Source organism: Apiospora hydei (genome assembly GCF_038363865.1).
Source record: "Apiospora hydei strain CBS 114990 chromosome Unknown utg000005l_segment0_segment0, whole genome shotgun sequence".
NCBI classification, from domain to species: Eukaryota; Fungi; Ascomycota; class Sordariomycetes; order Amphisphaeriales; family Apiosporaceae; genus Apiospora; species Apiospora hydei.
Window position 1 is genome coordinate 2,870,669 of NW_027117364.1, and position 14,204 is coordinate 2,884,872.

At 54.6% G+C, this 14,204-nt stretch overlaps 6 protein-coding genes across 6 annotated transcripts; 4 read left to right on the forward strand and 2 right to left on the reverse strand.

The window, feature by feature from the left end:
- Positions 1-1,913: 1,913 nt before the first annotated feature.
- Positions 1,914-5,916, forward strand: PG997_006340 (uncharacterized protein; the record flags this gene model as incomplete). Its single annotated transcript, XM_066810655.1, has 2 exons — positions 1,914-3,792; positions 3,845-5,916. The coding sequence occupies 2 exons, from the start codon at positions 1,914-1,916 to the stop codon at positions 5,914-5,916; spliced, it is 3,951 nt and encodes a 1,316-aa protein (XP_066669578.1).
- Positions 5,917-6,355: 439 nt separating this feature from the next.
- Positions 6,356-6,686, reverse strand: PG997_006341 (mitochondrial 54S ribosomal protein bL33m; the record flags this gene model as incomplete). The annotated part of the gene is made up of 3 exons (XM_066810656.1): positions 6,356-6,391; positions 6,445-6,605; positions 6,674-6,686. The coding sequence occupies 3 exons, from the start codon at positions 6,684-6,686 to the stop codon at positions 6,356-6,358; spliced, it is 210 nt and encodes a 69-aa protein (XP_066669579.1).
- A 546-nt stretch (positions 6,687-7,232) lies between these two features.
- Positions 7,233-9,165, forward strand: PG997_006342 (spermine/spermidine synthase; the record flags this gene model as incomplete). Its single annotated transcript, XM_066810657.1, has 3 exons — positions 7,233-8,311; positions 8,404-8,707; positions 8,758-9,165. The coding sequence occupies 3 exons, from the start codon at positions 7,233-7,235 to the stop codon at positions 9,163-9,165; spliced, it is 1,791 nt and encodes a 596-aa protein (XP_066669580.1).
- A 639-nt stretch (positions 9,166-9,804) lies between these two features.
- On the forward strand, positions 9,805-10,356 carry PG997_006343 (uncharacterized protein; the record flags this gene model as incomplete). The annotated part of the gene is made up of 1 exon (XM_066810658.1): positions 9,805-10,356. The coding sequence occupies one exon, from the start codon at positions 9,805-9,807 to the stop codon at positions 10,354-10,356; it is 552 nt and encodes a 183-aa protein (XP_066669581.1).
- Positions 10,357-10,418: 62 nt separating this feature from the next.
- Positions 10,419-11,494, forward strand: PG997_006344 (FAD/NAD(P)-binding domain-containing protein; the record flags this gene model as incomplete). Its single annotated transcript, XM_066810659.1, has 2 exons — positions 10,419-10,679; positions 10,742-11,494. 2 exons carry the CDS (start codon positions 10,419-10,421, stop codon positions 11,492-11,494), a joined length of 1,014 nt encoding a protein of 337 aa, XP_066669582.1.
- Positions 11,495-11,823: 329 nt separating this feature from the next.
- Positions 11,824-14,122, reverse strand: PG997_006345 (class II aaRS and biotin synthetase; the record flags this gene model as incomplete). The annotated part of the gene is made up of 2 exons (XM_066810660.1): positions 11,824-13,903; positions 14,103-14,122. The coding sequence occupies 2 exons, from the start codon at positions 14,120-14,122 to the stop codon at positions 11,824-11,826; spliced, it is 2,100 nt and encodes a 699-aa protein (XP_066669583.1).
- Positions 14,123-14,204: the final 82 nt, after the last annotated feature.

The following is a 14,204-nucleotide window of genomic DNA, read 5'->3' on the forward strand; positions in this document are numbered from 1 at the left end:
TAGTTTTGTAACCATTACCCTCATCGCTACTGGGTTTGGCATATTAGCTGGTCGCCACCACGAATGTATTCAGAGCCATGTTCCCCATCTGTGAAGGCAGGTAGCTTGATGAAACAACGTCGTGCCAAATCCATTTCAAAATGATATTTCTGCATTGTCCAGAGCCTGGTAGTAGGTAGTGAAAGGACGAGCATATCATACGAGAAGGGGTAGGGAAGCAACTTTGGCGTCATTTTCAAGCCGAATTAGATGGGTGGCAGTGATAGATAGGAAGGGGTTCGGACTATCTGGTGCTTTTAAAGTATCGCGTCTATTCCAGCTCATGATCAGAAGTCGTCGTGAGTTATCAAGGCGGCACAACGTTGGAATGGCACAGATACGATGGGGAGTGGCGAGGAGTCACTAAGTCGGCAAATAGCACCGGCTTCACTAGCCTCGTCGACACGGACCGAATCTGACGCAGCAAGCGACTGGCCCGGCTTATATCTTCGTATCAGGCTTACCGAAAGCATCCTTTTATAGTCGCTGCTTATAGTGCGCTGGAAGTTGTTTATAGTGATCTTGTGGCCACGGGAGTGTCGAGGTTGAGAGGATATCAAGTGTTCCGGTGTAACACAGGAGCATTCTGGAAAGAATGATTAAATAACCGACATAATTGGATCATAGGATGAGTTACCGATCAATACCGGGCTGCTGTGGTGCTATGTATTGGCAGAATATAGATAAAACCACGTATATTGTCTTGAGCAGTCCTGGAAAGGATGCATCCTCAACTCGATTTATTGCGACCTCGACACATATAGGACGCACTTGTAGCGAGAGGATCAATACATCCCAAGTCCTGTAAGCTGCGTTACATAAATCAACAACAATGCAGAATGTTCGAGGCATTTGTTTATTATACTCGAACCCCAAACCGGTTGCGATGTTGTAGGGCACTAATAAAGACTTTCACTACACTCGTTATTGAAGGTGCTTCCTGAATTGTAGGTAGGTAGGTAGTAAGTAAACAGATTGATGTATATGTGATTGCAATATAAATGGTCTGGCCCATTTCGTCAATATCACTATTGGCAAGAAAGGCAAGCGTACTTAAGTCACATACCTAAGTAGGTACCATATGAGAGAAGCATGTGTTCGACATTGAAGGCATCAATATAAATCATCAAAGCCAGGGTCCCCTTTCCACCTTACATATGGTGTTTCGCGCATTCCCCAAAGACCAGAAAACTTCCTGTAGCACTGAACATGATCATATTTGAAGCACATGGGTCTCTAATCTTATGCAAAATTCGGAGGCGTGCATACCGGCCGGGGCCAATCAAGCTGGAAAGGGGGTCCTATGTGCCTGACTCTCCTGTAATCGTCTTTCAAAATTCACTTGCGATGCATTGAAGATCCAGATATATGTATCAAATCAGTCCAGTTCATCAAAACATATTGCATCTACAAATGGCTGCCAAGGCCAGGTGGTCAGTTGATTCGAAATGCATGCCGATGCGTGATTTGAGTGATGAAAGGGAAGGCACGACCTGGCATAGCACGAATGAGCCAACTGCCGCTACCAAAGTCGGAACTTCCAACGTCGCTTCCTGTCTAGGTAGTAAATTGAATCTAAAATGCTTCCAGTTTCCAATCGTTTAGGCAACCATCATCCTCAAGTCCGGTTGGTGTTCTTCTCTCTCCTACCACCCTCCCTCGCAGGATAGGCAAGACGCATATATACACAACAGCCTCAGCGGCTACCTCATCTACACAGACTCAGAAGATTCTGACCAAATTTGTGAAATACCTCAAGTCTCATTTCTAGTCCTCAACTCCTTCCGCAGGTGGAGCCAAGTTGCTCGCCTGCAGTTGGCCATTCTGAGCCCGACTCCCGTAGCCCACTGCCTGCTTGTTCCACATGGGCCGTCATGTCTCAATTGCCTGATGACGAGGAGTGGAGAGCTCTGGGAGGGGACGAATCCCAAGAATCACTCATGTACTCTACCCAGCCATTCTCTCAGCAGATGCCTCATCAATCGGATTGGGACAAGCCCCAGTACGTACAAGTCGAGCACAGCCAGCTTGAGAACAACTCGATGGATATAGATTCTTTGGGGAAGCACCAGATGGACCAACAATCCGCCACAACAGATATTGCCAACACAGGGGCTTCCATTGTAGGACTGGGAAACCTGATTTCGCGACCCCATCTCGTCGACCCACAGCAGGAAGTGAACAATACGTTCACATTTTCACAATATGATCCCCGCATGCCTTCTCAGCAACTTCGATCGGGCCCAGAGACTTCTTCCGCCACGGCTGTAGCTGGTGGTGATGGCCTTTCGAGTGCACAGATGGGTGCCCACCGCATCAGCAACCCGCAGCCAAAAGATTCACCACTCCCAACCCGGGAATCTTCAACCAAGAAGTCTTCCCCAGAAATGTCCAGAGAGAGCGTGCGACTTGCCCCGGCCATCTCACGCACTCCAACGCAGCGCACTGAGGATGTAAAGACCAGAGACCAGCAGGGTAATTCTCACGAACATGACCAGACGCATCACTACCAGAGCCCGAATAAGATCTCACCTCCAGAAGAACCGCATAGCGACAATACTGAAGGACGAGACGATTCACCTCACGAGAAAGGAGAGCCTCAGTCTCAGGGTGTCCGCCCTTCAAGCGACCTACAGCGCTCCGCCACCGAGCAGCACGAGAGGCAGAGCGAATCCACCAACACTAGCAGTTCCTATGCCATTGTTGAGAAGCCGTCCAGAAGTCGTGAACGACATCATCATGTATCTACTGAGATGCCAGCTTCTGTTTCAACCTCGGAGGGCTTGAAGAAACACTCCTCAAGTGATTCTGGAGATGCCAGCATCAATAATCCAACCCCTACACGCCCGGGGGTGAAGGCAAGGCAGCCCCTTGGCGGCGAGAAATGCAACGTGGGATTGCAAATTGAAAGCTCTGGAACATCTCGATCCGCTCACGGCCGGTCTCTAGAGCCAGGAAAACATGCTCACAAGGTTGCAAATCCTCGTGCAGAAAGACAGCGACCGGATGGGCCAAGAGACCTCGTCTTTGAACACAGAAGACAAGAGAGGCCACGGCCTCGACACGAACCAGTCGATCAATCATCTCGACAACCGTCCCGTGTACATCTAGGCCGAAGATACCCAGCGACACCAGCTATGACAAGACCACTCAGAACTGAGCCTGTACAGAATCCACTTTGCAGGCCTACTTCTGCTAGTTCGAATGTATCAAAACGCCGGGCTCCTCAGGTGAAGACGGTCCCAGCCAAACGTTCTGGGGTAGAAGAGAGGCTGAACAACGACTTCAGAGGATTGACAGACCATTGGAACTCGTATTTTAATAGCCTGGGTGAGTATAGAGATGATGTGCATGCCGAGCTGGAGGCTCTCCAACAGCAAGTTGAGGAACAGACGAAGGAAATTGAAGGATGTCACGATACGATACAATCGCAGGCTCAGATCATTGATCGCACCACAGCCGAGAGAGATGAATGGGCTGAGCAAGCCGAACAGGAGAGAAGAAGGGCAGACTCATCTGCGTCAAAGATGCAGAGATTACATGAAAAATGTCAAGAATTCAAGAACCAGCTCAATGCAGCAACCGAAGAGCACCAAAGACTTTACCGCCGCAACAGAGAGACGATCTTGGCTGCACAAAAGGAACAAGAGTCGAAATCAGAAAGAATCCGGCAAGAAAACGACAAGATCAGAGCTGATATCCAGGCGAGTGTGATCGAAGTCTCGAAAGAGGCCCAAGAACAGATAGCCAGGCGTATGTGTCCTAACCCGGTATGAACCATGAATAGATGCTGATAGTATAACAGTGAACGAAGAGACTTCGGCCTTACGAGTCCAGCTGGACGAGCGACAGAAAGATCTGTCCGACGAGAAGAACATTGCCGCGGGTCTGAGAAAGGAGCTCGAGCAGGCCCGACTTCTGCTAACGCAAAATGTCCAAACACTTACATCCCAAAACGAAAAGATTGTGAAGACCTTGAATGAGCTCACACAAGATGGACTCCATATAAGTTTGAGCGAGCAGACTCATACACTTGACACAATCTTGAAGTCTATTGAGGGCGTCAGAGTATCGAATCACGGGGCTATCGCTGATTTGGCACAGTCATTGAAGAATGACTTCTTCAAGGAGGTCGCTGGTGCAATCCAAGAAGGAATGACTTCAAACCAACCGATCACAGCGGCAGACAAGGATGCATTGACTGATGGCATTGGTTCCATCCAAGAGCTTTGCGACCACATTTACAACCAAGTAAGGGATGACCAGCATTCGCAAAACGTGCAGTACATGTATCAAGAGTCGCAAAGCCACATCCAAATGCTCGAGGAAAGACTGCAGGAGATCCTCGAGCAGTGGGAACAGGCCGAGTCCCGGAACTTCGAATTTGGTCAGGAGAATGAAGAACTCCAAGCCGAACTTGTATTACTTGGAGAGGAGAAGAAGGAGTTACAACTAGAAGCCAACACGACTCAAGCTCTGAATGACGAGAACTATGCTCTGATGGGGCTAATAGAACGGCAGCAGGAGAAAATCAGTGCCAATTCGGACCTGGAGGAACAAGTGGGTTTTCTCGAAGCCACTATTACAAGCCTACAAAGTGAGGCTGAGGTCAACCAATACCTCGAAGATCAAGTTGCCTGCCTAGAAGGTCAGATTGCTGAGAAGGACAAGATGATTCAAAAGTCAGACAAGGTGTCAAAGCAACTCGAGGAGAGTTTGGAGAAGGCTGTTAGACGATCGAAAGGAACTGAGCAACGCCTCCGAGACGACCGACTGGAGCTTCAAGAGCGCTTGCAATCCACTGAGAAAGAGCGGTCTCGCCTTGAGAATGACCTTGAAGTTGCAAAGGAAAAGCTTCAAGAACTATCTTCGGCTCGTTCCTCGGAAGAAACCGAGATGCGCAACCTTCGCGACAAGATGGATGTGCAAAACGCGACCATCGAGAAGTTCACCAAAGAGGTCCAGGCAACGCAACATATTCAGGAGCAGCTGAAAGCGTCACTCAGAGACTGGGTGAAAGACTATAAGGACATCGAAAACATGAAGAAGCTCTTTGGGCAGATTGACTGGTCTCGTATGGAAAATACAGCATCAGCTGCAGATCTCATGGAGGAACGCATCCGACGAGTTGTGGTGCAGTCGCCAATGCCGATGGGTGAAGAGGTCGATGAGCCTCCTCCTCCATCGGTGGAGCAAGAGCGGGAGAGCAGAAGACAAGCAGTACCTCCCAAGTCGATCATGAGAGTAACGCGCGCAAGTGCCAAAAACGAAGCTCTAAACGAAGCTCTAGAAGACTCGACTGGCCCCCAGCCGATGCCCGAGAAACCCCTGGTTTCGAATCATAGCATGTACAACCGTCCCGTCCAGGGTGCACCCAATGATTCGGCCCATGACCCTTTGTCTGGTAGTCAAAAGCGAGCCAGATCAAGCTCTGTCCCCAGCGATACTGGCCGAGAAAACGATGTCGAATATGCCAATAAGCGAGCTAGATCGGGTGGCCCAGCAGGTGCTGATTCTTCCAACGGCATCCAACCGAAACTCTCACAGTCCATGGATTACACTCCGCAGGATTCGGAACATGAGATCACGGAGAAGAACATGTCGATACAGACCTTTGAGGGCAACCTGCGAGGAGGACCGCTGCAGAGACGAACTTCCAGCTTAGTGACCTACGGTTCCAAAGACTCCACGTCCTCGTCCTACGCCGATTCACACGGTATAAGCCAGGTTTCGATCGCTTCAAGCCAAACCTTGTCGCAGGGATCACTTGGTAGTCAGCTACCCAGTGGCCCATCTCGTACCGAGGGGTCGTCGCAGGACCAGAGCCAGGGCCAGCTACGAACACTGCCCTTCAAGCACCGACATTCGAAGCAGTGATCGCATGCCTGGGAACTGCTGAGATCCAAGTGGGAGGTGGAAAGTGCTCCCGGATTTCTTTCGAGGGGGACTACACATTGTTCGCATGTTGCTTTTATTGTTGCTCGAGATGAAGAGAAGACACGAAGATGAGTGGCATCTACCGGGGTGGATGATGGTATTGTAGTATGTTGCAAGTGACGAGAGTGTTCTTTATGTAGCTAAGAAGCCGAGCTCTCAAATCAAAACGCCTAGTTCGTTGCCTATGCTGATGATGCTTGATATCTCCAGGCTTCCTAATGATACACACTTATACAGTCATGTACAAGTTGGCAGCTGCTGGCCAGATCTTGTTTGGCCCTCACGGATTCCATTTTGGGTTCTACCCCGGAGAGCCCAGTAGAGTAGCTCTCATTCCATACGTATGGTCATCGGTTTCGTTTATTGTAGGCATGTACGATTATTTGCCTTTTCGTTTTTGCTCGAGGAAAAGAACCTTTTTCCGTACTAAAGGAACAACGACGTTAGCCAGCGGGAACGTTGACCGACGTAGCAGCATAGAATCAGGGCCGAGCTGGAGGGATGGACGGTACCGATTGGGTCGTATTTGAGCATGCTCATTGGCCGTGCCACTCGTGGTCGTGTGAATGAGTAGAAAAATCCGGTCATGGCCATGGACAAGAGGCGCACGTTGATCATGCGAGCCTTGGCTGTGCGGTTGGGCGCAGAGTCAGCAAGGAAGACTTCCCGTCTTGGGACCAGGAGGGCGGCCACATACGTTTCTTAGCCATGGTGGGCGATGTCTTCAGTCAATTGGACCGAACCGAGGTATGCGACGATGTTCGATGGTCCGGCTGAAGCCTCGATTTGGCGATGGAATTTTGGTGGAGCTTCGGCGGAAAGGTGTGGCTTGAGGGGCAAGGTCAAGGTGACACCGGACTTGTAGACTGTCAAGCCACACCTCCTCGACAGCCAGCTGTCGTGCATGTGGCTTGAGGCTAGGCGGACTAGCTCGTGCAAGCGGCGCCCAGTCAGGGTCCTGTCTACCTGTAACTGAAACAAAGTGTGGCTCCCCGAACTGCCCCTGCGTTCGTGGTAGGCAGTGGTTGACTGGTAATTGAATGGAGCTCTTGGTTCGCGAAAACATCTGGCCATTTCCGCCGAACAACACATACGGACAACGGAGCCTCAACAGCGGGCTGTTGAATATTTTGCCTTTGCTTTGAGCCCTATTGGTTGGAGTCCAGTTCCTCCTGTGTTATATTATAGGAGTTGTAGATGTAATTTTTGTCGTTCTTTTTCTAGAACCATCCATCTTTCCCACCTATTTGTTCACTATGGCCCCTCGCACACGGTCAGCTAAGAAGGCGAAGGAGCCGCGGGAGGAGCTCCCACGGAAGGAGGTCCCTCGGAAGGAAGAGCCTCCGCCAAAGGAAGAGCTCCCGCCGATAGACCCCAATTCGTCCTTCACCCCCGAAAGTTTTGAGCGCGAGTTGAAGCAGCTCAAAGACCAGGCTCAGACCGAGACTTGGTCGAAATGGCTTCTTGAACAGGGCCAGGTCTACGGCAAGGCGGCTTCACTGTTGACCATCCTCGGCGTGTATGCCAACGTCTCCCAGTTGACCCTCTCGCCCGTGTACGGCGGGATTCCCTCGTCCATATGGCACAACTACGTGTTGATGGCGGCAGCCTTTGTCGGCTGGTCTGGAAACCTGTTCTTCAAGAGGAACCTGCCTCTCAAGACATTCATGATGCTTCCCCTGATTGCTGCATACATTCCCATGGTGCAGTTCTATTTTTTCAAGCTGAGCGGCCTACTGACGGCCTATTGGGGTCCCTTGGTCACCGAGGCGCTGACCTTGTTCCCTCTCATGACCTTGACCGTGGCCAGCGTGGCCGACGTCTTGGAGCTTCTTGATCTTTCGGGCTTGCCCAAATGGGCGGCAGATGCTGCCCCCGGTTTCGGTTCGTTCGGAGTATACAAGTTCGCCGAGATGCTCTCTGCGGAACAGTTGGGAAGCCACATCGGCAAGTCCATCATCTCGACCAGAGTCGGTCTTGAGCTGGTGCTGGCCGGGGCTTACACGGTCATGGCACCCTCGAAATACCTGTTGCTCGCCACTCCGGCGCTTTTGCATGCTGCCTTTCTCAACACGCATCTCATGACCCCGATGGCAACACAAGCTCTCGACGCATCTCTGGGAACACAGCAGTGGTCTTTGCTCGACAGACGCGAGTCGTTGACAGGCTACATGTCAGTGCTTGAAAGCCATGAGCGGGGCTTCAGGGTCATGAGATGTGATCACAGTCTCCTCGGCGGCGAGTGGACGAACTTGGAGAAGCCGATCGTGGCCGAGCCCATCTACGCCGTGTTCACTATGTTGGAGGCGGTACGGCTTGTGAAGGTGGATAAAAGGTTCCCGACAACCAGGCCAAGGCACTGAATATGTAAGTTTTATGCCGTTTTTTGCCCACCTTGGATTGCATGTGTACTGAACATTTCCCAAGTGGTCTTGGAATTGGAACGTCTCCATCGGCTATGATTGCCCATGGGATTGACACCACCATCGTGGAGATTGACCCCGTCGTCTACGAATACGCCGTCAAGTACTTTGGGCTTCCTGAAAACCACACAGCCGTGATTGAGGATGCAGTCAGTTACACTGCCCGAGCTGCGTTGGAGGAGCCTGAGCATTACGACTACATTCTTCATGACGTTTTTACCGGCGGAGCCGAGCCCATCCCGCTCTTTACGCTGGAGTTCCTCCAGTCCCTCAATGCTCTGCTCAAGCCAGATGGTGTCATTGCCATTGTAAGTTGCCAGTCCCCACGATCTCCAGATTTTCTCTAATGAGTCCTCAGAACTATGCCGGCGACTTCCTGCTGCCTCCTCTGAGCACCGTCATGCGCACTATCCGGGAGGTTTTCCCCTCGTGCCGCGTATTCCGCGAGTCGCCGAAACCATCCGAGGAGGAAATTGCAACGACTGGGCAAGATTTCGACAATGTCGTAGTCTTCTGCAGGAAGACGGCCAAGAAGATCGCATTTAGACACGCGGTCGACAGGGACTTTTTGCAGAGCATGGCGCGGGCGCAATTCATGGTGCCAAAGCATGAAGTGCCAGAGTCGGCTTTCCTGAGCGGCGATAAAGTCGGGCTAGTGCGAAACAACGAAACCGACGTGCTCGTCAAGCACCATCCTCAAACGGCGCTTGGGCATTGGACCGTCATGCGGACCGTTCTGCCCAAGGAAATCTGGGAGAGCTGGTAGACTGCGGCAGACTGTGGTTACAGACAGATAAGATGGCAGGGAGCTTTGAGTGGGAGTCGCTGTTGTATATATCAATTTGGCGTGGTGCCACTATTTTGGCATAGTTGGTTTAATTACGGAACTATGGATAGGAGAAGGCGAAACCCCATGATCATGTCGGATGGAGTTGAGACGGAAATGGACGACGGACCCAATTTACCATGCTTATTACTCACCCCAGGCCGCCCAAGTGAAGTCATCCAATTGATCTCGCCCGCAGATTTGGGACCGGTCTGCAGCCTCACCGTACCGACAGGCTCGATCTGCACATTGGCAGTGCACCGTCGCTAGGTGGTTTTAGTAATTTCTCGTTGGCCCATATGGGCCTGCCACCACGCCATGTCACAGCACGGCCTTCCGCCCGACCAGGCCCATGCCCATGCGGGACCGTAGATTAAACCTGGCGATGGACGAAGCCTGGTTTCCGCTCATAGGGAGCCAATTTCGCTCTACAAGTTACCAGTGCATGCCACCTGCACTGCACTGCACGTACCTATATATAGCTAAACATGTTGTTCAACATCCCGCATTGGGCAAACCTTCCCCGTACTATTACCACACATACTCGACCACTCTTGATTCGAAAGCCGAAACCCCCTCATGGGCAAGGACACCAACAACATTGAATACGATATCATCGTTATCGGTTCGGGCCTAGCCGCCATCTGCACCGCGCTAGAAGCCCTTGAGCACGATGAGTCCCTCTCGGTCCTGCTGATAGACGACGCCACGGCCGCCCACGGCGCAGACGCCGGCAAGCACGCCCACCACGATGAACCGCTCGGGGCCGGCGACTTGGACGTGCTCATCAGCAAAACGACCAACGCCGAGACCCGCGCGTGGCTGAAACAGCACCGGGATGCCTTCGTTCCGGAGATCTCCCCGTGCCGCCGCCTGTCGTGCATGGCGTGGCCTTTCCAGAAAAGAGAGACCGGTGCCGCGTCCGAGGCGCTACTAGAGAACGCCAAGACGAACCCGGCGGGTCTGCTGCGCCAACTAGAGTACCGCCCGGCCTGCCGAGCGCTGCGGCTGGTAAATGGATTTGATAACGATGGATCGCAGAAGCTGCTGGGGGAGAAATTGGACACGGATGCGGCCAAAATAGTGACGGGGTCGAATGTGACGTTCTCCCGCCCATCTGCCTGGCTCTGAAACGCCATCTACGCATGGAACGTTGGTCCCCACGTCATAGAAGAAGCGCCGATGTCCTCATGATGCCCGCGAAGCGCACTCTCTTCCGCGCCCGTCTCGGGGTGGTGCTGGCGACTGGAGACCCATCCACGCCGTCCAGTACGCCCGCGCCGCCGCCGAGTTCAAGTAGTACAGGTGGCAGTGCTTGCAGCGGCTCGGGCGTCGCGCTGGCCCGGCAGGTCGGAGGCGCCGTCATCTCCTACATCTGCATGGAGAAAACCACGAAGCCGCCGTCGCCGCCGTCCGCCCTGCCGCTGGCCCGCACCCACATGAGCGGCATCGCCGTCGCCCACGAGACGGGCCGGCGCTTCGCGGCCGAGGACATGGAGGGCAAGGCCTTTTCAAGGAGCTGGGCCGCAAGGCGGGCGGGGAGGCCTTCCTTATCCTCGACGCGCGACAATGGGCCCTGGCGACGAAGAAGCCGAAACCCAAGGCAAAGGAGAGGCTTCTGCAGAAGATGAAGCTGGGCAAGAAAAAGGCGGATAACAGTAGTAACAACAAAACCAACAAGCTTCCCCGCGACAAACGGGCCGCGCGGAAACCGCAGAAGCCCCGGCACCAAAAGGCCGCCACGCTCCACCGCCTCGCCAAGAAGATCGGCGTCAACGCCGACGGGCTGGGCCAGGCCGTCAGCGAGTACAACGAGTCGATCCGGGCGGGGCGCGAGGACGAGTTCGGCAAGAAGCCGGAGCACCGCGCCCTCGCGCTCAAGAAGGCGCCCTACTACGCGGTCGACATCTCGCTGCCGCGGGGGCGGTCGCCGACGCCGCGGCGGCGGACGCGGATCGTGCCGTTTATCCGGATCGACGAGGAGTCCGGGCTCGTGCATGACGAGGAGGGGCGGCACGTTCGGGGGCTGTATGCGGCGGGGCAGTACACGATTGGCGGGAGCGTCAGCGGTGGGGGGCTGGAGGGGGCGGTGTACCCGCTGGACGAGAAGGTCAAGAACGATGGGCTGGACGACATTGCGGCGAATGTGTGTTCGGCGCGGAGGGCGGGGGAGGCATGCGGCGGCGTCCAAGAGGCAGATGACACCCTCGACCGCGGAGGAGAGCATAGTCGAGACGTAGAGAGAGGGAGGTGTGTGTGCAACCAATAGCCAGTAGGCCGATCCGCTCTTCCTTTGCCATCATCGACAGGGTCCAAGTATGTGAGGATAGTCCAATCCGCATAGTTCAAATCGGGAGGGTTTCTATAGATGGTTGTGGACAAGCGAGGTAGAATAGCCCCCACGGCAACTCGTCAACTATGGACGGGGAGATAATACATAATGACAAACTGGCGCGCCATCGCTACCCTACTCTTTCGCATCCCGAATGCCTCTCTAATGTCTATAATGCTTTTCGTCAGTCGCTTTTGAAACGTGCCCATCCGTCCCCATGTCCATCCTGGTACGCCTGACTTTTCGCCGCCTGCTCCAGATCCTCTTTAGATTTTCCGCTTGACCAAGCCCTTGAAGAAGTCGAAACTGTTCTCGTCGCTCTGCAGCGCCCACATCTTGCCCGACCCGATCTCCTCGGCCATCAGCATGCCCCAGTCGCGCGTGATGCCGACGATGCGGGCCTTGACCCCGCCCTCGGCCTCGAGCGTGACCTCCTGGCGCCCGTGTAGCCAGTGGCTGTAGTAGACGCGCTCTAGCTCGGTCGTGAACCCCTTGCGGACGAAGATCTTGTAGAGGGCCTCGAGGCGCGTGAGGATGCGCGCGACGAGCCGTTCGATGCGGAAGGGCGGCAGGTGCGACGGCAGCAGCGCGTCCAGCGACGTGGTGGGACGCCCGTTGGTAGTGTTGATCCCGATGCCCAGGACGATCTGGTAGGCGCCGTCCGAGTAGGCGCAGTTGGCCAGGATGCCGCCGATCTTGACGTACGTGCCGGGCGTCTCGGACCGCGGGTCCAGCGCGTAGACGTCGTTGGGCCACTTGAGCTTGACGGGCACCTCGCCGTAGCCCTGGCCGTAGCCCTTGACCGCCTGCACGATCGCGATGGCCGCCAGGTACTGGATGAAGACGATGGGCCGCGTGGGCGCCAAGTGCGCCGGGTGGTTGATCACCGTCGACATGATGAGGGAGCCGGCGGGCGACACCCAGACGTTGTTACCGCGTCCGCGGCCGGCAATCTGCGTCGTGGCTGTCAGGGTGAAGCCGTCGGGCAGCTTCGACAGGAGGCTGTAGTTCTTCTCCAGGAGCGTGTTCGTGCTGGTGACGACTTCGCCGTACATCAGGTGGTCTCCCCACTCCTCGGCGTCTGCATCCTCCTCGCGGTACTCCTTAAGCCCGGCGTAAAAGGCGTGATGATTGAAATAGGGGGTTTCCTTGGTATCAGGCCAGGCAGTTTCATGCACCACGACTCTCTTCGTTATGCTGGAATAGTCGACGATGCCAACCTCTTCTTGCCCCGCCTCCGGGGCCTCGCCGTTGGTTGTGGGAGGCAAGGCTTCCTTCAAGTTGTGCGTAGACCATCTGGTCTCTTCCTTTTCGAGATGAAAAGTGTCTTGCTCCCCCTTGATGAACTCTTCGCCATCCTTTCGAGTGATGACTGGCTCTAAAGCGTGCAGCATGATGTCCACTTCTCCCTTAGTCAGCGACGACAGATGAAGCTTCGACAGCGAAGGCACAGCGGACGTCTCCGGGCTCACCTCTAGACCAAGCTTAGCCAGGCAGGCTTTGAGGAAGGTCGTGCGCTCATCGTCCGTGGCCTTGAGGGTCGCGATCAGCTCGTCGTAGCCCGGCACGTCGTACTGCTTGCTCAGGTTGACGGGAGAGAACTCGGGGTGGGGCCCGGACAGCAATGCGCTGCCCAGGCCAACTTTGCAGTGCACCAGAGCGGCCTTCTGCTCGCCGCCATCCACGTTCAGCTCGTCGGCATACGAGGCGAGCACCTCGACGTCGTCGCCGAGTGCGCCGCGGAATGGCACAAACACGCCGCCGCCGTTGTAGTAGGTCGTGACTTGATCCGGCAAAGTGCCCGCACCTGGAAAAGTGTCTACACCTTTCAAGAGGAAGAGGTCCTTGCGGACATTGAGCTTGATGGCCCTGGCGCCCTTTTCGCTGTGGTACTGGAAGCCCGCGAAGGCACCGCCGCGGCAGATGCCCGGGAAGAAGGCCAGCTCCCTAGACCCGACGACCTCCATGGGCTTGTTGCCGACCTCGAACTCGCACTTCTTGCTGCCGTAGTAGGCGCCGGCGCACAGGCCCAGGTAGGCGCCGCCCCGCCGGACGTACTCGGAGATGATGGCGTTGCCCTGGCCGTTCAGGGCGCGGCAGTAGCCGAGATCGGCTCCGCCGGGGAAGACGATGAGGGCGCAGGAGGGGCCCCACGGCTCCTTGAGCAGGGTGTTCTCGGTGATGGGGATGACGGCATAGTTGGGGGACAGGAGCCGTCGCAGTGAGTAGATGGCGTGCTTGACGGATTCAATGGTGGTGCCGGCCCCCGTGTAGACCAGGACGTTGAGTTTACGGGGGAGGGGGACATGATGCCGGTCCCGGCGGAGAATGCAAGATGACCGACGACTGATGTGGATGAGGAAGTGGCACCAAAGTCAAAGCTGACGCTGGAAGTATAGGCTGGGCTGGGGGCAACGGGCTTTTATAAAAGACTGTCCAGGATTGTTCAGAGTACAGTCAGACAGAGAATGGCTAAGAATAAGGCGGATATCGTGGCCTGGCTTCTTTTATTATTAGTTGCGATACCTCATCTGAGACCGACTACCGAGCGGGCGGTCGGGGCATAATTATGGTCCGTGGGGTGACTACAACCCATCAATCGATCAATCCACCACGGCAAGTTACTTTTGCCTAGAGGCCACTACGA